This window comes from Leptonotus elevatus, chromosome 2 (assembly GCF_054856555.1).
Source record: "Leptonotus elevatus isolate MCC_2025b chromosome 2, RoL_Lele_1.0, whole genome shotgun sequence".
Classification (NCBI taxonomy): domain Eukaryota; kingdom Metazoa; phylum Chordata; class Actinopteri; order Syngnathiformes; family Syngnathidae; genus Leptonotus; species Leptonotus elevatus.
Window position 1 is genome coordinate 30,471,895 of NC_141240.1, and position 24,322 is coordinate 30,496,216.

At 40.7% G+C, this 24,322-nt stretch overlaps 1 protein-coding gene across 4 annotated transcripts; it reads right to left on the bottom strand.

The window, feature by feature from the left end:
* Positions 1-113: 113 nt before the first annotated feature.
* LOC147179559 (RNA-binding motif, single-stranded-interacting protein 2-like) lies at positions 114-23,397 on the bottom strand. 4 transcript variants are annotated; one of them, XM_086069301.1, is made up of 14 exons: positions 23,159-23,392; positions 16,130-16,323; positions 13,439-13,497; positions 12,901-12,992; positions 7,448-7,605; positions 7,161-7,240; positions 5,269-5,378; positions 5,085-5,131; positions 4,919-5,012; positions 4,793-4,843; positions 4,607-4,717; positions 2,831-2,911; positions 2,665-2,747; positions 114-2,581 (listed from the first exon to the last, which is right to left on the bottom strand). In XM_086069301.1, exons 1-13 carry the CDS (start codon positions 23,231-23,233, stop codon positions 2,673-2,675), a joined length of 1,227 nt encoding a protein of 408 aa, XP_085925427.1. In that variant the 5' UTR covers positions 23,234-23,392; the 3' UTR covers positions 114-2,581; positions 2,665-2,672. The 4 variants fall into 4 exon arrangements, with proteins under 4 accessions (XP_085925427.1, XP_085925425.1, XP_085925424.1 ...); XM_086069299.1 differs by having other exon boundaries at positions 4,919-5,131; positions 16,130-16,320; positions 23,159-23,397; XM_086069298.1 differs by having other exon boundaries at positions 4,919-5,131; positions 23,159-23,397.
* Positions 23,398-24,322: the final 925 nt, after the last annotated feature.

Consider the following 24,322-nt stretch of genomic DNA (forward strand, 5'->3'; position numbering starts at 1 on the left):
ACCCATGTTCATGTGTCCTGGCAGAACTAGAGGACATTAAATCAAAATGTGGCCCAGAGAGATGACACTTCTACAAAAACGAGATTGAAATGAGACACATTGACACGCATGGCTGAAAACATATGCCTCCTTGGTGGAGGTCAACATTTATTTTACAAAAGGACAGTTCGTCAAAGTCAATAGCTGTTGGGGTTCTCCCAAGGGGCGGATGGAAAGAGCGGCATCATGGCACAAACACAAATTGAAATGTGAACTGACCCCGATATTTGACGTGGCAAAAGATTCCTAAAAGCGGAGCCATCCAAAATTAGCAGCAACCATTCATTAGTCCCAGTGAACCACCTCAACATTTTGAAAACCACACACACAAAAATGGAATGACTGTACATAAAGCGGCAATAAAATGCTCCAAATGTGATATTGCTAATAATAATAATAATAATAATTCCAAGTGGTTCTACATGACCAACAACATGACCGTTACAAGCCAGCCAATCAAATCCATCGTTCCAGTGGATCTAAGGCATTACCGCGAGAGCAGCTTCATGGTTCACGGAGATGACTTCAATTGCCCCTTTGTTGTGATTGGCCAGTCTGCGTGTCCGGGGTGTGGCTTAGCAAAAGGTCAATTACAGGACCAGAAAAACAACAGAGCACACAAGACATGAGTGACCTTAGCAAAACAAAACTGCCAATAGTGGATGGTAAAACACTTGACGTCATCCAGGTCCGAGCATTTCAACAACAACAACAACAACAACAACCACATCACAAGTTCCCTTTTTTTTTATGCAGCCTCTATTTGTCATTGTACTAAACGTGCCCTTCTAGGCTCACTGTGAGGTCATCTTTTTTTTGGTGGGGGTGGGGTGTAGGTATTGCATTTGTAAGGACAATAAATTAATTGCATAGATCATCAGACCTTGGACTGGATTAGCAAAGTTTGGATGGCATACAGGATATTGACACAGTACCAGCTGTGAACAGCCTACGAAAACTGCTTATTGCCTGTAAGCCCTTATACAAAACTGAATCTGTGTGGATGAGGTAAGTTTGTTTGTAGCATCTAAACCTTAACGCTACATTTACGCTATGTTCCCAGTAGCCGCGGCAGCAACATGGACGAAACAGGACAGTTATATGGAGGAAGAGAAGCGCAACATAAATCTTTTTTTTTTTTTTTTTTTTGATCAACTCTATTATAAACTGGTGTCTACTGATGCTGTCTACATCCTGGCAATTATTTGTTGAAATTTTAGTGCATGTTTGTTGAAAGCTTGAATTTTTGTGTGTTTGGCGCCATCTACAGGTTAAACACTGGGATAAACACAATTTGACTCATAACAATGAGAAATCAGTTGTTGTTTTTTAAAGTCTAAAATCTACACTTTTACACATTTCACATTACATTTTTGGGCAAACATGGCTGCCAGGAACTTAGCGTAAATGTATAGACAAAACAATAGAATTGATTCCAGATCAGGAGTCATGCTTATGTTTGTAACAGACACAATAGAAACATCTGGAAAAAAAAGACACGTTAAAGCCTCTTGACATTGAATGTACACAGAATGACAGAAAATCAAATAAAATGTGTGCAAACATACCCAAAATATGGAAACAATGAATGCGCGCAACACACTATCAAAAATCAAAATCAAAGTTTCTTTGAAAAATAGGACGCATCTGAAAAGCATCATAAATGAATAAAAGAGAAAACATTTAAATAATATAAAAATAGCACACACACACAAAAAGCAGTCACATAAAAAATGCCACAAGAAGTCGGAGCGATGCTTTGTACAATTGATCTTTTTGATATGGATTTGGACAGTTTGGCATAAAAACAAGTGGAGGATTGGAGATGTCAGCTCTTTAAAAAAAAATTGTTTTTAATAAAAGCATCCGGGTGTAGAAAATGCACTAGTCGTAAAAATATTCCAAGAAGCGCGGGCATGACTGTACGACGGAAATCAACATGATGACTACATCAACGCTTCTCCGTACGAGCAAAGATATTCGCTGGAATGTTTTCAATCGATGTTGCTCTTCTCTTGGTAATCAAGCACCGTGTTTACAGGAATTGTCTGATTGTCTGAAGCGTTGTCAAAATGGTGGCATTTGGAAATGACTTGAACGCAACACCCCCCTCTCTCTTCTGCTTAGCTTTCACAACGGACTACGCTGCCACCGTATCATTTTTACCCCCACCCCCACCCAAATTTGAGGAGCTAGCTGTCAAAATTATGAGTGAATGGCTCTTTAAATGACTCAAGTTGCTTTGTGTTTATAAACATTCAGCGCAAAAGAAGCAAGAATCACACCAAAATAACACAAATATGTACAACAAAAAGAAGCGTGAAAAGTCTTATCATCGTAGCTCCCCATAGACAAAACAAAACATGTTTGCTTGAAATGTGTGTTTAACAAAATACACTTGCTTACTTCTTTCTCTCAGGCGCCTTTTTTCGCCTGACAATCACCATTTTTGCCGGACTGGAGTAAAAGTGTAGCTCAGGAAAAAAAAGAGAAAAAAAAGTGTCCTTTCTGTGTAACAGTCCATGCTCTTCAAAAGAGAGATCTGGCAACACAAAGGTTACTTTTAGAAATGTAGAGTTAAAAAAAAAAAAAAAAAGTATGCATGTTGCCAATATGCCAACTCACTGTTGTCTTCACTTGGTAGGCTGGTAGGAGTAGCTTGTGTGTTCAGTGGGCGTCTCTATCGCAACAGGTTGGACGGCACTTTCCTGACATGGGGGGAAGTCAACGTGAGGGACTGTTGTAGCATACTGGACACTTATTGTATGTTAGACTCACAATGGGTGCTTACCTCAACTGAGATGTTGGTGGGAGGCACTTGGGTGTACTGGGGGACGTACGTCCCCTGCATAGGTGTGTTTGCAGGCATGTACTGAAAAACAATTGCGCCGTACAGGACGTTACAGGAGAAGACAGGACAGCATCGCTGCTAACTTTAAAAGGGATGTCAACATTAAACATTTCTTGACAATAATACGTCATATGTGACCTCACTAGTCTAAGCATGACATTCTGATTAATATTACATTTGTGGAATATAGAGTTTTGCAGCGAAATCCAGCCATTTTTATCCATCTCAGGGGGCGGCCATTTTGCTATTTGTTGTCAACTGCAGATGACATCACAGTTGCTCAGGCACCGACCAATGACAGCTCACCTGTTTTCTGAAGCTCCGCTATGATTGGTTGTTACCTGAGCAACTGTGATGTCATTTTCACTCGACAGCAAGTGGCAAAATGGCCGCCTTCTGATATTGATAAAAACTGCTGTATTTTGCTGCTTAAGTCATATTCCATTGGTTGATTTATTTGATCAAATAATTGGCTAATAACACATTTTGATAAATTAATCATTCAGAACACCCTAATATATATATATATATATATATATGTATATATATATATATACTGTATATAATGTATTTATTTATTTAAATTAAACTACTTTACATATACCGTATCTTTTGAGTAGAGCTGTCAAACGATTACATTTTTAAATCAGATTAATCACATCTTAGAATTTTGATTAATCATAATGAATCACTTAATTAAAAAGGCTTTTGTCAAAAAAAATTGCCCGCCAAATTTAAAGAGCACCTGTTATGTTCTTTTTACATTTAATGTTATGAGGACGTCTTCCACATTTTTTGATCCACTGCACGCTCTCATCCTCCTCTTTTTCTAATTAGTTAATTACTTGCATAATTTAAAATTAAAAAATGACCCCAATAATTTAACTAGAACAAATATTCTGAATATTATACGCAAACCTTTTATTAAATGCTTTACTGTAGTTATGTTTATTATTTATAACACAACCTGCACTACCTTAACTTATTTGCTCCCCAAAACGTGTAAATACGTTCTATTTGAAATGTTTTAAGTGTCCCAAAGACGTATTTATACCTGTTCTGTTTTTTTTTATGCTAGAGCATACATAAGGCTTTGATGCAGCCTCTCAACTGCAGAGAATAGTTAAAGAAATGGTAGTTATTATCAAAACGGCCAGCAGCTGGCAGCAGAGCAAAAGAGATCAACCAGGCCCAGGTTGAAAAAAAGCTCATTTACCCACTAAAATCTAAAGAGATTTGTGAATAATGATGAAGCTTAGCTATATTCTAATGTTAATTGTTGCAAAACGGAAACAAATAGAAATAAACTTGTTTTTCCTGATGAAAGAAAATACTCTAATCTTACATGTTTTTATAGCAAAAGAACACAATATTCTGTGGGCCTTGCAAAATCCGTCAAAATCCAGTAAAAGGGGGTTGCTTTAGTGAAAATGGCTGGGAGTGAATGAGTTAAACATAAACATGCGTCGTCAAGCTAAAGGATCATCAGCGGCCAAAATTAATAGTGTGATTAATGCGATTATTTTTGTGATGAATCAATGAGGTAACGCTTTAACGTTGCCCTAATTTTGAGTCCATTTCGTTTTTGCGACCACATCTATGATGACCTCCGTTTTAAAAACCACATCGAATTTACACATCCAAACGTCTCTGAATGCTGCCTACACTCGAAAGCAGATGGTTGCTGATTGGTGGAACAATGTGCAGATTACTGACTGTGCCGCTGCTGCCCAAGGAGAGGTGGCTGAGCTGCTGTGCCAGGGGCCCCATCATGGACGTGGGCTGGATGGACATGGTGTGGTCCATGCCTGGCGTCAGGACTGCTCCCTTTGAGAGAACGGCAAAAATGTCTTTTCACTGACCCCGCCCAAAAAAGTGCGCCATCGGATTGGAGATGCTCACCGTCGGCGGCATGATGTATGATTGGTGGTGGAGCCAGGAAGGGTTGTGTACCTGGCAAGGACCGTAAACGTAACAGTTGAGCCACATTTGGATTTAGTCGCATACATTTTGTGCACTCGTGGGTACCTGATAGGTGGACACAGGCGAATGCATGTAAGGAGAAAGCGAGGCCGGCCCGATCATCCGGTTGGGGGCGATGCTGTAAGGGGACGAATAGAACCTGGAGGGATGAGAACGCTTGTTAGTCAGGCACCACAAAGTCGCGTGTCCGTGCACACGCTTGCTTACTGACCCGTTGGGTAGGCCTGTGCTGGGGTCGTACGTGAGGGTCATTCCACCCTGAAGGGAACACGAGAAGGGATAGACATCGATTTGTTGTTTTCAAAATTTGGCTCTTAATTTCTTAACATTAATTTAGAAATAGCCTAAACCAAACGTTTAGCATACAAAGTCACACTTCAGAAAAAGGAACTCACAGTCTCTCCATCTCTGGTCCAGCTTCGTCCATTTTGCAGATATTTTCCTTGACTCTGGCGCTTCTTCTGGCCTCCATCAGCAAATTTACATAATAAAGGCTCTGGTGGAACTGAACCAAGACAATGAAGAATGCTTTATTTGAAGAAATTCTGAATATGCACTTCTATAAATGTATAAAACCCCACAAGGGACTACAATATAAACAGTGCCAAATTCTGGAGTTTATTGCAAACTGTAGGACCTTCTCTTTTTGTTGATTGTTTCCTTTTTTTGTTTTTGTAGTGTTTTCATGCAAATATTTACTGCAATTATGACATTACTTTTGCGTTGGCATAAGATAGCAATAAAGAAAAAGATGGCTTTTTCTAATTATTGTCAGGGATTTTTCTAAATATAAGATAACAAAAATGACAAATAGTTTTCATCAAGATCTTAGACAAAACGTCTTTTGCCAGAGCAAAAGTCACTTCAACTGAAAATTTGTCCGAAGTATGAAAAGATATAAAGCATAAAATTAGCAAGCTATCAGTTTTGTCAGCAGTTGCTTGTAGCCACAGTTTTGGTTGTTTCTGAATTGTGGGTGTCATAAGTGACCACTAGATGTCGCTATATCATAGCATGTAGCCAAAGCGCATGAATTCTGTAGAACGCAAATGACGGTGGCTCAGAGAGACCACACTTCGCAAGACAACCAACAATTCCTTTTTTTGCGTGAGCGAACGAGCATCTCGGCGAGCGACCCCCGAAAGACCGAGCGAGCCCGATTTAGCCGGAACGGCTAACAAGAGCTGCTAGCGGGAGAAGCTAGTCGTAGTTAAACAAAACAAAAACAAAAAAAGCTTGCACCTGCAGGCCCAGCTGTGGAAGGTAAGCGACGCTCGACCCATTGGGTCAGACACTTGATGCAAGCATCATCGGGGCTAACTACGTTCGCGAAGTTGTCCTTTGGGCATCGGTAGCAGGAAAATGGCAGCGAAACATGCCAGCCTTTTGAAAGGGCGAGGCTCCATCCATGTAGACATACGAATGTAAAAAAACAAAAAAACAAAGTATGTTGAACATATATATTTTTCGCATATTACTGAATATACAAGTTGTGCGTTTTTAAATTGAATGTATTAGTTCACCACGAGATGGCGCAAAATATTACACACTCAGTTTAACATTTAGTACCGTCAACACATGTTGGTTGTTATTTTACTGATATCCGAGAGCAACCCTGGTCCTTGAGAGCCACTATCCTGCCTGTTTTCCATGTCTCCCTCTATCAACACACCTGATAGATGATCAGGCTTCTACAGAGCTTTCTTATTAGCTGATCATTTGAGTCAGCTGTGTTTGAGGAGAGAGACATGGAAAACTGGCAGGACAGTGGCTCTCGAGGACCAGGGTTCCCTATCCCTGCCCTAGAGAGTGGAACATTTCCTTTTAAAAACAAAACAAACGGCCCCCAAACGGCCCATGACTAATCTACTACTCCTCTTTATAAAATAGCACCCCCCCCCTCCCCTTTCTGTTTCTGTGTATAATACGTTCCGCCAATTTGCTGGTATCTTTTATTATCAGAATGAATAATATAAATAAATAAAAAGTCAAAACTTACCAATAAAGTGTAAATGCCTCTAATTCCATTTTCAAAACTATGCTCCTTTACCATACATATGATTAAGGTTGTTGAAAGCATTTTTAAAATCACGTTTTACAAAATCTTGTTTTTAGTAACTTTAGTAAGCAACGTTTTTTTTTCTTTAATTTGCTTTTTAAATATCTATCACTGTTTGCAACCTCTAGATACTGGTGAACTTCTGGTAAATGTGAATTTTTTTTGTCATTTTTATTGATGCTTATACAATATTCACGGGAAATTACGGTCAATCACAAAATCTGTTACCTGACACTCCGGGTGGAGTCTTGATATATTTTCCATTAAAATGCTGGATGATGGCCTCACATTTCTCTGTTGACTCCATTCTGCAAAATAAATGAATCGATTGAGGGATAAATGGTGAAAAAATGGAAATGAACAAACGTTGACACAATGCTGTGCTGACATTACGTAGGAAAAAATAGATACAGATAGATAGATTTTTTTTTGTAAATAATTTTGTAGTAATGAATAAATAATTAATATAAATATTTTTTTTTAACCCGACATAATGTAATATCCAGAGTTTGTACCTGGCAAAGCCCACTCCTCTGCTGATTCCATTCATGTCCCGAAGGATGCGTGTAGAAATAGCCTGGCTGAAGGGCTTGAGCATGTTCTCCAGCTCCAGCTCATCCATGGAAAGCGGCAGGTTGGAAATGTACAAATTGGTGGGGTCCTGCTCCTGTTGCTGAAAACAGCGATGCCAAATAAGGATTAAGAAATGGTTTCACAATCACGGCCTTGACAGTAATACTCTTATGAAAGCTGCCAGGGAAGCAAACGTTATGCTCGGAATTTCCTAATTTGAACAGGAAAATTTATATCACTTGTACATCTCCAAACTTGTGTGGGATAAACCATCAAAAGACAGGATACAGAATGTCCCTTTAAGAGGTGGGGCCTGTTGAGATGGCATGTGACTGTTTGAGTGTGACGTGTGGAAGTATTTAAAAATCAGCATTGACCAGCACAGGATCCAGTCATGTGATACAAGCGCAAAATGAGTCAAAAAGGGTCCAAGGACTGACCCTTGAGGGACACCACATTTGATCAGATTCCAAAAATCAAAATAAAATACATTTCAACAATGGAAAAGTGCTGAGAAGAAAAATAAAATCACTGCACACAGCTTTGCTATTGCTAAATTCTGACAGAAAATCAAAACCAAAACTAACAAAAAATTGCTAAATTAGCTCATGATAACAAGTGAAAACAGGTTTTTCAGATTAGATGTGAAAGAAGGCGAGAGAGAAGCTGGCGGTTTTGAGGCTTGCACAAGACACAACACATTTGCCACAAATCATTGGGCGAATATCTTCCTTCTCCGAATCAGTTGCATTGTCATGCTACCAGGTTAACTTTCCCTCTCTCTATTTACATTTTTTTTTACCTGATGAAGTTGAAAACTGTAACAAACCTGTCAATTTTATTTAAATTATTTCATACTGTCTTGCCTTTGTCTATGTGTGCCTTTATTTGGAGTGCTGCTCATGTTGTACCCGGTTTGGCCACTGAGGGGCAGTGTGGTTTCCACGCGGTCTAATGCACTGTTAAGTTGTAGCCACATTAGAGAGTAGAAGGAAAAAGTCACGATCACATTATTACTATAAAAGTTTTTTTTTTTCAGCGTAGAGCCGTTCTTTTGAGTGATAAAAGTGCCGCGAATAGCGTGCTAATTAGCATTAGCGAGTCAGACTGGAGTAGATCATTACAGTTCCTTGCACATCTATAGATTGAAGCAAAAATCATTGTCAATCGAATCATTTTGAATCAAAAATCGATTCTGAATCGAATCGCAGGCCCAAAAATCGGAATCGAATCGAATCGTGAGACATTATAAGATTCCCACCCCTAATGGATAGTACCTGAAAATATAATCAAGTATTTTCACTTTGTCACGTCCCACCACGGCATAAAAGCATGCCCTTGAGATGACGTGTGATTATCCTGACCTTGAGCACGGACCCTAAACTGAAAGCACCTTCATTTTCTTGCCGTAATTACACCGAAACTTTAAATAATGAGAAAATAAACCTACTTCACGATACATTCGCTCATCAAAGCAGCACAATATCATTAAAAATGAAGTGCGCAGCCCTTTACCCACAATGCATATTCATGATCTCACACTGTAGATGGGATTAAAACTTGTAAACGCAGTGTGAATTAATTTCCATCCCATTAGCAATGCATGCGTGACAGCTGTGACCTGCGGTGAAGGTGAGCCCCCCCACACCCTCCTCCCCCCTTCGCCACCATGACAGCCAATGCAGGGGATCGAGAGCCGCCGTGGCTTTCAAGCGCCAATGAGTCCGAGAGTAATCTGACGCAAACATAAACCCGCTTGTAAACCCACCGTGAAGGGGTGAGTGAAAATCAAGTTATTTTGCGAGCGGGAAGAAGCCGTATGAATGTCAGTGATCCAGCTTAACGGCAGATCGGCTTTCCCGTGGTGTGTATGTGAATGTGAGAGACTGTTATAATCTGTTTGGGGTAAGGCCATTGAAATATATGTGTGGTTCTCTACCTCTCTTCCTCTGTGTGCGCAAATGTGTGTGTGTGTGCATATGTGTGTGTGTTGGACGGCTGGGCACTGGGCCCTGCTGACTGGGGAGCTGCTCAGACACTGAGTCAGATGCCACCAGGGAGAACAGGCAGCTCCTTTGTACTGGGAAACGTTCCCCGTAGCGCCGCCACCACTATGAAGCATGACACACACACACACGCACACACACACACACAAACACGTCATACACAATTATACCTGTGTGCATTCACGGAGTGTTGTTTGTGCGCTCATGTATTCTACTGTGCATTAATACCCATAAATACACCCACCGGTTGAAGCGTACGCCCATGCACGTCAACGTAAACACACGTGCACACGCATGCACACATGCGGAAGGGGCCCTAATTGGCTTTTTTGTTTGTGCAGCATGGCTCGTATATGACAAAAGGGAAAAACAGGAAGGAGCCACGTTGCCGCTTGGGAGATCGCTCAAAAGTTTTGGGACACTTGTAAGGTCATCGTCACGCTACATGGGAGGGGGAGGGACCAAACACACAACAGCGAAAACGAAGTTTATAATTGCATATATTCATCATTTAAACCATAAACATACTGTAACAAGCTCGGGGTGTGAATTGCCTCGTACCTGGCGATTCGATCCGTATCACGATTCATAGGTCACGATTCGATTAGATACCAATTAATCATGATACAAATCTATAAGTCGATCATTGCGATTTTTTCTCTTTTTGAAATTTGAAAATACTCATCAATAGTGATAGACAAATGAAGCTTCATGAAACACCTGTGATATTGTTTGACTCCTCTAGATGGCACTCTTGGTTTAAATGGGCCAGATAGCTAGTTAGCTAAACAGCTAAACAGACAGACAAATAAAGCCTAATGAAGCACCTGTGATATTTTTTGACTCCTCGAGATGGCACTCTTATTTAAAGGTGCTAGCTAGCTAAACAGCTAACCAGACAGACAAAGCTTTATGAAGCACCTGTGATATTGTGTGACTCCTCTAGATGGCACTCTTGGTTTAAAGGTGCTAGCTAAATAGCTAGCTAAATAGCTAACCAGACAGACAAATAGACAGACGGACAAATGAAGCTTCATGAAACACCTGTGATATTTTTTGACTCCTCTAGATTCCGATTGATTGTGAATGGGCGGTGTTAGCAGGCTATGATGTCGAGACTTAATTAAATGAAGATGGTGGATCAAAAGTACAATTGAAAGGAAGCCATCAGGTGCCCAGTTTAGAAAGTGGAACGAAGAGGAGAAACAGAAAAGGTAGGCCAATTTCTATGAGTGCATGATGTGAGTGACAGCTGGCTATCGGCTATTTATTAGCCTCTTGCTAATATGTTGCTCAGGCACATAACTCGACAGTATTATTTCATTTGGTATTTAGTTTTGCTGGACTAGCAACTATTAGAATTGAGGCATCATGTGATGGAACTAATTTCACCTATAGGCAACCTAGTTTAGTGTGTAGTTTGTTTGCAACACGACATACACCTGGCTGATGTTGACTTACTTGCCAACTTCTAACATACTTTGACATGACATTTTGTAAGCTACCTGTGATGTAGACGTTTAAATAATTTCTAGTTTGTTATTATTAATCTTATTATAAAACGTAGATGAGGTCCACTATGTGACAGGGGCGTCTTTCTGGGTTTGTCATCAGCATCAATCAAACAGTTGTACAACATATTTTGTATGATGATGTCATTGATGATTTTCCATCAAAGAAGGCTAGAAAAGTCAAGTTTTCGATTGCACTTCACACTTGTTAATGTTAATGCCAGTTCTAAACTGGGTGAATAAATAGTTAACTGCAGGAATATACAATATATATTGTTTTATGTTCCTTATTATTATTATTATTATTATTATTATTATTATTATGAAGCTTTCTTCGGCAATTTCTCGAGTATGTGCAATTTATCTTTTATTTATTGTATTTTATATTTATTGATTCATTTTTTCTTTGTTCTAGTTACGTTTTTGTATTATGATTATATGCAATGAAATAATGCGTTAGGGTTTGGTGGCAAGTCCATTTATGGTGAGGGTGTAGGGGCTCGGTGGTTTGGGGGGTGCAACATTATGTGGGGTTGGGGATGGGGAGATGTTTATGTTTGTGTTTGTGTGTGTGTGTGGTGGGGGGTGCGCTCAGTGCCGGTCAGATTGTGTGACATGGATACGTTTCTGAGAGTTTTTGCGAAGAGAAATAGGAGACTGTTGTTGTCGAGTGGAATGGAGAGAAAAGAGAGGAGTGGAGCGGAGTGAGCCAAGGGAAATGAAAGTGTGAGAGGAATGAAAGAGTGGAGAGAAGGGAGATTTTTGAAATGTTAAACTGTAAAAAAAAAAAAAGCTGAAAAAATGAAAGAAAACATTAAATGTTTGTATCTGTTGCGTTTTGTAAATTAGTTTGAGAAGTATTTTTTGTTATTACTCATAAGCCTTTCAGTTTTGTAAAGATTTATTATAGTGTGTGAAGAAAATTTGTTTGAGAATTAGGCCATCCAGTTAAGATATATACATTGTTGTTGGTTGATAAAATCTGGATGAAGAATATATATTTTTTTATTTGTAAGTTTTGCCCCTTGAGGGATTGCCACCTTATTGTGGTCAGGAGGTTCGTGTGTCTCAGTGACCGTCAGAGCTGTATCAGCAGGAGCTTAGTCTTCAGGCGCGACACCCAAGTTGTCCATGCCCGACTAAGTGCAATTCACTTCTCTATGTTGGGGCTGGACACATAGCTAACACCCCAATTCAATCAAAAAACAGTTTTACTGTAAGCACAGGGAGAGAAAGAAGTTGTGACGCGTGATGTGTACATATGATGCCCCCTTCACATTTCTCACTGCCCCCCTCAAATAAGCCTGCTTACAACCGTCCCTGCGTGGCCTTTTGTATTTTGTACTGTATTTATTGTGTCATCAAACACAGTAGATTGCAATTATCTGCCAAGTATCGCTTTTAATATCTATAAAAGCCGTAACAAGGTAGCGTTGAGTGAGTTCTGTAACAAAATACGGACAAAGTGTTACAGTTGGCAGCTCTGCATATCCAGATTGTCCCTCAGTCCAGAAGTACATCAATTCATCTTCCTTGACACATGCTTTCATACTTATTATGCTCCTAACAACCCTGGGGGAGGACATTTTCTGTGTCCCAGCACACAAAGCAAGGCCGACAAAGACAACCATTTAGATGAGCTTGGTGTGGAAGAACTTGACCTGATCAGAACCCCATCAAACGCTCTCAGTGACCTCTCATGTCACGGATCATTTCTGCCATAATGTGACAACTGCAACTTTATGTTCTTTCATTTTCAATCACGGAACCAAATATTTTCGTATATTCAGTATAGCTACCATTTAAAATGAGTGATGGAAATTTCTATCGGTCTGTTTAACTATTGACTGCACGTCAGGTATCCAGCGGAGCTCGTACCTTGGCCATCTGAGCCTGCACGCCCACCGCCTTCAGCGCCGTCACGGCCTTCTGAGCTGAAGCTGGACTGTCAAAGTCAACAAAGCCGTAGCCTGCGAAAAACACGACATGAAATACATTCAGTAACGATCTATAGCGCTGGTTATTCTTATCATTTATAGTGATGTGTGTGTGACTATACAGAGGGTGACAAACTCAATAAACGCTTATTAGCAATGTATGGTGAGCGCAAAGGAAACGTTCTTCAACTAGGACAAACTGCCCAACAGAAAGCACATCGACAATAAACCGTATTAAACATATCAGTCACCGACTTTGTTCCTGCATAATGTTTTTGTTCATATTATTCACGTAGCTTGGATGACCTCTGAGTAACCTGCAGCCTGGGAAGGACAATACATATTTTAACATGAAAGCTTTTGTAAAAATTCACTAAAAATGCATTGTCATAATTAAATACTGTTAATTATGACAATGCAACTATTAGATGTAAGAAATGCTTCTTCTTCTTTTTTTTGTGCGTGTGCTCCATTTTCACCTTTGCACTTGTTGGTTGTCTTGTCCAGTATAGCCTTCGTGGATACAATTTTCCCATAGCTGGAAAAACAAGAAACAGGAAGCATTATTTAATTTGATCAAATACTTGCATGATAAAAGGGCCCACAGTATCTCTGTAGGCATGTGCATGCAGTGTAATATGATATGGGTTGTCCTGCGCAATGTTGGCTCTCGGCCACATTCTCATTCCGCTCGGCAACCTCACTCCAGGCGGCTTCACACAGCCTTCACTCGCGGCTATCCATCCACACTGCGCCACTGCCACATTTCATGTCCACTCAAAATTCATTGAATCAATAAGGATGTAGGCTACTACTGTAAATATCTCACAGTGTTAAATTCTTTAATCAAAACTAAACAAAAATATTTTCGTCTACACGCATTTTTCACCGGACGAAAACTAGAGTTAGGCTCGACTAAAACCCTCATTCATAAACAATAACTGGGACTAAATCAGCGTGTATTTTCGTTGACTAATGAAGACGAGACGAAAATGCACTTCACTTCATAAAAACTGGACTCAAATAAATTGACGTTTTATTTCATGAACAAACAACAGACGGAAATTATATAATTTTGTAAAATCCTGTCTCTGTCACTGTGACACTGTCATGTGACACACCCACTTTCAAATCTGCAGCATAGCAAGCGCAACATGGACAAACACATGGGACAGACAGGGGATGGATTCACGGTGAAAGGTTAAAAAAAAAAGAAGAGTAAATTATAGTTACAACGTAACATTAATCCAACTGCTATAACGTTCCAACAATAATGTTAATCTGACCGCTAACTAATGCTGGCTAACTAGCAGTCATCAAAAAGATAAGAGAAATTTTTATTTGAAATAGTTTTAGATCCGAAATGTTCAACATTATCTACTGACTAAAAAAAAAATAGACGGGCAAAATGATTGTCCTTTTTAAATGATGTTTTCTTGAGCTAAAATAAAGACTAAAATGCTAGATTTATAGTCGCCTAAAACTTGACAAAATAAAAACAGGATGAGGTTAGAAACTAACATGCATGATTGCAACTGGACTAATACTGAGACTAAATTTAAAAAATGTCTAATAAAATTAACACTAGATTGTGGCAAATCGGACAGGAAGTAAGGACATGCAGTCAAATGTCCATTCACGTGTCAATGAGAAATCCAATGTTATCGTCCACTGGTTGCTTAAGTGCCATCTGTATCATTTATATGACCTCCTGCAAGACATGACTATTTCATGCTTTATTTTCCAACTCCAAGCCATACCCAGCAACTGCACAACAACAACGTCGTCTTACATCTCCGAGAGCCACGCAAATGCTTTAGATGAGTCGAAAGGATTTATGATGGGAGTTCTCTGCCCGCTGACTGAATTGCATTCCACGTGATGCAGGGCAGGAGACTCAGCCACGTGTGAGGATCGAGAGCATCCGCAGATGAGCCCGATGTCCATCCGCGGTCAACAACCAGCGATGGACCCGAGCCACAGAGCGGCACCCGGGGATACAACTGTAGGCCAGCCCCCATCCACTCCTCTCATCTGCCGACACAGTACAAGTGGGGGAGGGGAGCTGTACTCCGATTGTATGCTGAAACTTTAGCAAAGTGAGTCTAATTCCATATATGCCACAACTCCATGCTGTTCTGCTACAGTCGTAATAATGAATATATTCCTTCCAGTAAATGTTATTGGAAACATAATCCTCTTTGAGCATAGTCAACGTAAGGCCCTAATGTGCTGTGCTAAAAGGCAAATTTCATGCAGTGATTTTATCAGGCTGTGTAAAAGCAGAAATATGAGAACCACCCCCGCAGAACAGAACACCACCTGACCCACAAAGTGAACCCAATTCACTCCAAGCCCTCCGATTCTCTCCATCCACGTACACCCCCCCAACCCCCCACTCCACTTCATGCCATTGCCGTGTTTGTCTTTCCCTTTCCCCTGGGCTCGCCGTTTCCTGTAGGGTTGGGCAGCCTCATGTGAGCCATATCTTCCAGACAGCTGTAAAACAGCAGACCTCTCCCTCCCTCCTCCTTCCCTCCTCCCTCCCTTTTCTCTCACTCTTCTCCTCAGTCACATTTTCTCTGCTCCGCTGGCTCTCATCACCCGGCTCCAGTCCTCAATTAAGCTCGCATGGATCATTCATCTCTGCCATACTTGTTTTAATGACTTCCTCTAGAGCTCTAACAAACATGTCCGATTGACTGGTTTATACCGCTGTTTGATGTCAGAGCGCTTTTTTAAAAACTCCCAGAACATCATGTGGCATTTAAATGAAGGGCAGACGATATCAAGCAACTCATACAAGTTGAAAATGTAACAAGAAATCATCACACTGAGCGAGACATAAGTTGTTGGAAAGTTTGTGCACAGCTGCAGCAAACTGAGTGGCCTTTTTTCCCCCGCACAACATTACGGGAATGAACTTTTCCATGCCAGAAATGGCTGCAACAGTGAGTTTCATCATTCATACTTATTTCACCTTGAACTGGATTTTTCCATCCAAACACATTGAGACCTCCGGCTATGCATTCAGCCGTCGCTCTCTTCTCTGTTCCTAATAACCTCTGCTCCTCTGATCAACTTTATGTGGGCAGACAGAGAGATTTATAGGGCGCACATTTATGGATACATTTGAAATCTTTGGATAAATACTTTATTGGGTGACTTACGGCTGACAGAGTTTGACCAGATCCTGGTCTGTGGTTCCGGGGTGGAGGCCACGGATGTAAAGGTTGGTTTTGCTCAGCTGCTCTCCGCCATTATTGCTGCTGTTGCTGCCATTGCTGATGGTGCTGGTGGTGCCGCTGTTGCTGTTCGGGCTTGGAGGAGACATCTGATGATTGGAGGGAGATGCATACGTCTGCTGGAAAAGACATTTAGGCATTTAGGTGGTGCAGTTGGATTTATGGCCCTTCGCTCATGCACAATATTGCTTCCCGTTCAGTGCAGTGCATACGAGGCTGAAAAACCCGAGGTTGGCTTGAAAAGTCATCCAATTTTTGACCAGAAGCTCATTCAAAAACACAAACATTCACATTTTTCACATGTTTTGTGTTTAGTTGGTGCAGTTGGATTTATGACCCTTTGCTTATGCACAATATTGCCTTCCGTTCAGTGCATACACTAACCAACAGTGGCTGGTAATCCCAAGGTTGGCCTGGAAAGTCATCCAATTTTGACTGGAAGCACGTTAAAAACACCAAAAATATATTTGAACAGGTTTTGTGTTTAGGTGGTACAGTTGGATTTATGAACCTTCGCTCATAAACGGTATTACCTCCCGATATAAGGCGATATAGAAAACCCAAGGTTGACTTGAAAAGTCATCCAATTGGCAAACCAGCACATTACTGCCACCAACTGATCTTGTCCTTGCACTGCAAGGAATCCAATGTGACTTGTTGGCGGTCGGATATTGTGAAGTGGCGGGAGTCTGAAGCGCACTTGTGTCTCTTTTTTTTTTTTTTGCTCGTACATGCTCATATCTCAAGACCAAAAAAATTAGCCAAGCAACGGCTTGTAAAAAAAGTCAAGGTACTTGTATCCCATGAGATAATTGTATACATTTGTCAACTTCAACTGTAAATTGTGGCATGGCGACAAGATGCCATTTTGGGGTGTATGCACAGTTAGCTAGCTAAACTGCACGCTGTAGCAGTACAAATGGGCCAATCGTACTGGGTGCTGTTTTTAGCCTACTTCAAAATATCAGGAAACCTGAAATGATGAAAACATTTAACACTATATATCCACAATTCAGTACTAGTCCTCAGTCTCAAGCAGTCAGTCACGGTTTCGTCGATTATCTTCAAACATGTATAATGTATCTAGAAACAAATACATGTTGTGGTTCTCAGAAACTGTAAAAGCGGAATGGGTGGACCGTAGAACGTTCACATGCCGGCCTTACATATCTGTGTGCGGGGGATATAGACTCCATCAACATCATTAAGAGTAGCTTTAAATCAGCCGCCCCCCCCCCCTTTTTTTTTATTTATAATAAAGCAATACACTCAGGCTAGACCTTTGTGTGAGGAGAATTATCCTGATTCCTGCCTGAAATTACTCTCAACTGAAGATTTCAATAAGTGGGAGGCTTTTGTCCTGTTCTTGGCTCAATCATTGTTAGTAATATCAATTAAAATGACTTTATTTCCAGCCTCGAGGATCAAAGACATTTGGTTTAGCAGAAGAGTGACCACTAAAACTTAATAGTGCCCATGGGATTTACATGCGCATCATTTCTCACGGTGATTTATACCTAATCAGACTTGTCCTAAAATGTAAAAATAATAATGGGTGCATTATTCAAACGGTCTGGAGTTCATTTCTGCTCTTGCACTTTCATGTGGTGGGTAGTGGGATGATTTTATTGTGACAATTATTTGTAATAGTTCCAATGAAAACTGCTTGCTGTGAAGTCTGTGGATGCATACAAAGAATCCAGGAGAGTGTTCCTGAAAACAAACATTTTGACGGAGGGTTGCGCATTAGACTTGTGACTGACTGGTGACCAGTCCGGGGTGTAATATGCCTTTTACCCAAAGTCAGTTGAGATAGGATCCAGCTTTCTGAACAGAATAGGCCATTCAAAGATGGATGGATGGGTTTTGTGTTAACATTTCCAGTCAATCAACTGCTCTGTATGCAGATATTGCTGTTTATTGTAACTAACACAGAAACAACCAAAAACCATTCATCTAAACAAATAAGACGATTTTTTGCTACAATTGTACTGATCCTCCTGCTTCATGCTTCATTTACTGTACTATATACACAAGGTAGATCAAGATGCTTTACATATTTAAAATAATTCATACACAACAATTTTTTAGGCTTTTAAAAGCAATGGGGATGTTAATAATTTAAGACATTTAAAAGCAAAGTACAGATTAAGAAATAAAAAAGTAGTTTACCCAAATTACTAAAATAACTGGCAGGTCAGTCATGCCTTTTAAAAGCTTCTGGCTGAACTCATGGTGGTCTTGCTAAAGTGCGTTGTTATTGCCGTGTCCTGTTACTGTTCTTTTGGACCGATAGTTGCAAATTAACACTGCAGTTAATTTTTTCTGGGTTCTGCCCCAGTGTGACAGTGCCGGAGGAGGAGGACGAACTGTTTGATTAGTCAGGGCCAGCAGGGCTGGCCTGGGAACAATGGGATAGCTTGTTGGACACCACAAGGACCAGCATCTTGTGAACAGAGAGAAAGACTTGTCGACAGACAGACAAGCTAATTCCGACTCTCCGTTTGTCACTGCTACAAATTTGAATAAATGGGTCACACCCCCCCCCCCCCCATTTCAAACTCCCAAACTAAAATTGATCGTCATCTATTGATGAAAAACAAGGTTGTTAATTCATACTCTACAGATGAAATATAAAAATGTTACAAATAAATGATAGATAGATAGTAGGGGTAAAAAAAAATCGATTCGGCAATATATCGCAATATTACAGCGCACAATTCTTGAATCGATTCGATATGCGGCCGAATCGATATTTAAACATCATTTTTTTAAATGGGAATATTCTACAAAACATCTTACTTAGGGTTAGGGTTCACACGTTAAGCATGGAAGAATGTTATATTAATGGAACAATAAGCCTTAATATTTTATTTCAACGCTGTTCAAACATGAAACAGATTGCAACAGATTGTTAACTACAGTGGCTCACAGCCTGAAGTTTCAGATGAATAAATAAATATTCATACAAATCTTACAGTGCACATGTGCAAGTTTACTGATTAGTATTTTCTCAATTTGAGTGAAGTTTTGTTGTTGTTGCAATAATCAACTTATAGATTAGAACTTAGACTTTGCATCCACTTTAGCATATTAAAGTAGAACTTGGATGGGACAGTGAGCACGTCATGATTTTTCAAATAAACTGACCGATTAGGTTTTATCGCTGTTCGCATTCTAGAAGGAAAGTTTTCCGTATCTGATGTCTCATTTCACAATACAGTACTAATCCACTTTATAGATCATTCAGACTTGAGAAGCATCATGTGCAGTCTAACTTCCACAACGGAGAATAGAAATTTTTTTGTTACCCAAAGCTTTTCTCAAATTTTTTTGGGGACCAGCCTGAAAAAAAAATCCCACAACCCATTCATCTCTGTCCTCCCGTTTCATCTCCCTCTCGCTTCTTTAGCATCAATGGCGTACTGTTTGTTTGAGCACAATCGCAGCTCCTTGCAGTGCTTTCTGTTGCTTCACGCCGACTATCAGGTGGGATGCACCTGCAGGCCCGCGGAGATTCAATCCGATGCCTGGCAAGTGAGGCTTGTCTAATAGGGATCGGAGCTTGTTAGCGCCAAAGTGCTAATCCCCCTCATGTGCTCTCCACTCAGAAGGTAGTGTCTCATTAAAAGTGCGCCGTGTGAGAAAAGGTTGTCAGTGAGTCGCATCCTAACCGACGACCCATCTGCCTCAGTGGTCACACCTGAGCCCAGCTGTAAAGTGTTTCCCACCCATGTAAGGTTGGAGCCAAAATGTTTCTGTCGTGCAAGTTGAGTGAGTCGTCATATTATGCTCGTTTGTCCGAGTTCCCTGTTCCGCTGACCTGCTCTTTTCCTCTATCACATTGCCATCTCGGAGCATTTTCTCCGTTCCGGCGCAATCCGCAAATGTTTGTTTCTGTTCCTGCCCTGCTGGGGGCGAACGTGATGGTTTTAAGATTAGGGCTCAAGCTGTCAATCGTAAATTCCTTCAGGCGTTTTCAACAACTACAAGAGACCTCACTGCGCACACACACACACATTCACGTAAAAAACAGCTGCCATCTAAAGTGATAAAGGGCCAGTCCTGCATTCCCATAGCAATAAGGGTTTATCCAGGTATTAGTTGCAAAGGGACAAAAGCAGCACCTTCAAACGTTTATCCTACATTCTAAATGGTCTGCAGAGGTAAATGATGTGGATGCAAAAGACAGTTACAATTGCCGGGTGTGTAGGGAGGTACCCACAGATGACGCAAGGACTTTCATATCCAAGACTGGATGTATTTTATGAGCCAGGTTGCATCTGCCGTGCAAACCTGCAGTGTGACTGACACCGAAGATCTTGGAATAAACATGAGATCTTTGAGTTTGCTATTTTACATCCCGTTACCAATAAGAGCCGTCGTCAAATAACAATGCTCACTTTTGACTGACACTGTCAGATTGGTATTAATTCAACAAAAGGTTGATTACAATTTGCCCCTTTAATGTATCATAAATAGTTACCGCAATTTCTGAAGATTAACACACACTCATGTATATTACCCTGGCCTTAAAAAAAAAGAAAATCTCTTTGTACTGTATTTGAATTATGTATTGTACAGTCCTCAGAATTGCTGGCATCCACGCTCAAAATGTGAAGTATTAAACACATCATAATTTGATAGATTGGGATTTCTTTTTCTCTGACTTTCGACTGTCATAATTTTCACTGCTCAAGAATCAGTGTGGATTTTTCCTGAAACGGGTCGAGGCCAGGAACAAGGAAATGGCCGTAAATAAAAACAAATATGTCTGCCGTATTAGCGTAAAGTATAATAATGATGATGACGAAAATATTGGTGATAATAATAATAATAACAATGCATTCAACAAATTGATTTCTAAAATGATTTCCGAGGCTTCAATGCTTGCTGTTGATATATTTATGAATGATATGACGACATCCACCACAAATTCACAAAAATCGTGTTAGACAAGTGGTCTACCTTGCCAAATTTTAGACATAGTCTGAGGCATAAGTATCGAAAGACTTTCAGCCACCCAATTGTCGGATGGGCCAGGCGCGTGGCAAAGGACACGCCCTCACTACGTCGGAAGTCCCAGCATGGCATAGAGCAGTCGGCCAAATTCCCAAACAAGTGAGCAAGGCTTACGCATTTCCACGTTGGCCAAAAATACAGCCGCAGTTGTTTACATGCTGGCAGGAAGTTAACGTCTTACACCAATTGTGGAAGTGCTGCATTCATAAAGTGAAACAATCGACAATTTGATCTGTTGAATACAGTTAAAGAAATTCTTTATCATAAATATGTATATAACCACAATAATAAATTTACTGATAAAATGATACTTCTCATACCGCTTTCTACTTTGTGCACCTATAATAGTACAATGAAGAAGCAATTTTTTGTAACAACAAAATAAATACTTTAGCATCTTACCGGTTTTGCAAAGGAAATCTTAAAAGGCACAGTGGAGAAAATCATAGCGCAAAGTAATCTTGTGATAGGCCGTTGCAAAATAAAAACAAAAATGGATCCTTGGTGTCCAAGTATTTAAGTTCTATTTAAAAACAAATCAGCAGGAAAGTGGGCGCACGCTCGAAAAGTCAATTTTACACAATCTTCCATCATCCTGAAGAAGAACAATCTCAGAGAAATAATCATATCCTCTTCATGTGAGCTAGAGTACAGAGGAAATCAAGGTATGGGAAAAGCACGGGGTGGGGGGTGGGTGGGGGGGGGTTGAGAGAGAAAAATGTGTGGAAGTTAATAGAAAGCAGAGGAACAGGGGGGGAGAAATCTTTTAATCCTTTTCTGGTCTCCGCCCTCTCCTCGGAGTCAAAGACACAAACCAGGAGTTAGCACTTGAAGCTGGCTTTACAAGGCCTGCCTCTGTGCGACTTTGGCGCTCTGACAATGTAAAATGTGTCCAAATAAAGTGGTGCATGTCTTCTTTCAAGGAAGATGTTTGCAGAACCTCTCTTGAAGGAAGCATATAGTCTAAATCCAGGATTCCACAGATTCCAAGCTATTAAAAGTGTGCAATCTGACTCCCAGCCACCCGTGAGGCAGGGATGGGAATAACACACAGGACAGGGAGAGAGTGTTGGGAGGTGTTTGATTTCAGCATTGTTCAACCTTAGTATAGACCATGATGTATATTTGCACATATTCAATCACCGCTTTGGGCTTCAAGCTTAATTTCTAGATTGTTCCATCGCATATGCAGCCATATAGCATCTAAATGTGTAGTTCCATAAATACCACAATGGAAAGAGATCTAGTTCTACAGTCTATATAGCAGCTTTAAAAATAGATTACATTATGTCAACTCATGAATAATTTATTTCAGCCATCCAGTCAATCATTGTTGGACTTTATATCGGTCCGCCCTCTAATCTTGTTGCACTGAAATCGATCTTGTCCATATGACCCAATGTAAGGCGACGTATGAACTTTTCTTTCATACAGCCTGTGTGCGTGCGTGTAGCCCCTCTCGGTTATTATTAAGGGGATTGAAGGGGTGGGGCATGTCGCTAGGCATAAAAAAAAGCAAAGAAAAAAAACTTTGCCAACTTGTGATTAATGACATGAAAACGTCACCCAAGCTCGGCAATACGTAAATTGTATGAATGAAAATAGTATTTTGAATCAGAAGTACCGGCCCTTTTGATGTTGTTGAAACGAGCACAGTTCTTATTCTTGTGCGCAGTAAAGGAAGGGCGAGCACAAGCGAACGGAATCAAAAGCAACAACCTCGCATCGTCAATGTTTAATTTACGACCACGCCGTGTAAAATTCATCAGAAAATATTACACAGCCAGGCGTGTTGTCGAAAGTAGTGTCGCCCGTGGTTCACTTCCCTCAAGGACACTGCAGCTTCACGCGGCCCCGAACTGGCGCCGAGCTCGGAACGAGATGTCTGACTGGCATTACGACAGCAAAGCGAGTGACGGGAGCGAAGTTTACCTTCTTGATGCTTTTGCCCGGGTAGCCGTTGTACGCGTTCACTCCTCCGGTCCTGGGCGGCACAGAGAGCAGCATTTTGACGCGGCGCCGTGGGCGGTGGAGCGGAGAGCCGAGAGCAGCCAGCAAGCTGACGTCAGCCGGGGAAAGTGAGCCAGGAGCGGCGCTGCTGATTGGAGTCGCCTCTTTTTTCCCGGCACTCGGACGCTCTCCGCACTCCACATGCACGGTCGGGATAGCTCGCAGCCTCTCACCATGGTGCGTGCGCAGGACACCCCCACCGCTCCCCTGTTCAATCACCCCAAAATATTCAATACATACAGTATACTGTATATGGGTCATTCCATAGTTGGAGGACAGCCCCAAACCCCCCCCCCCCCCCCCCTCCGCCGGTCAATTTTAAAATAAGCCATTTACGAAAACAGAAACATTCTGTGTAAATTATAGTAATCCTGACACAAAATGGAATTTGTAAAAGTGATTCTTTGGCTCTTCTATATGATTTTGTTGATCAGGCTAACTTTTGGTGACATGATGCTTAGTTTGCACATCTGCCTCACGGTTCAGAGGTCAGTCAGGTCAGCAACCTCGGGTGTTCTGTGTGTGGAGCTTGCGATGACTTTGCCCAGGTACTCTGGTTCCATCCTACATACCAAAAGCATTTGGCTTTAGTTAATTTAAGAATCTTTAATAAATATGCTCTGAAGTTGTGGCTCTCAATACCCAAGCCTCTTACTAAAACCTTTTTAAGCCATATAAAGGAGGAGGGGGAAAAAACAACTTTTTTTTATTTTTACTGTACTAGAATAAAGTGCAATTTCACATCAACTACAGTAGGTGGCAGTGGCGCTCATTGTCAGAGTGTGCATTGAGTATCAGCTCCTCTGCAAAGGTGTAGGCCTATACTTACAACAATTTTAAAGACAAATTACATTATAGTCATGTTATATGTATCCTTCTTCCTAAATAATTGAGAATCACTGCCATAGTGTAACAATAGGGTAAGCATTTTTTTAAGTGTTCTTATTAATATATATTTTTAAATTATTTTGTTCTTGACCAGTTAGCATACAGTAGCTAACACAGCAAGCATGTACTCTTGAGAAAAAACACTTAACACTGCCATTGATTTGCAACCCTGTTACTTGCGACCAGGGCTGGACTGAC

Coding starts and splice junctions, on each gene's coding strand:
- LOC147179559 (XM_086069298.1), bottom strand. CDS start 23,233: ATGCTGCTCTCTGTGCCGCCCAGGACCGGAGGAGTGAACGCGTACAAC. Junction 12,993..13,438: donor GACAACCAACAAGTGCAAAG/GTGAAAATGGAG, acceptor TGTTTTTCGCAG/GCTACGGCTTTGTTGACTTT. Junction 5,132..5,268: donor GGACCAGAGATGGAGAGACT/GTGAGTTCCTTT, acceptor TGTTCCCTTCAG/GGTGGAATGACCCTCACGTA.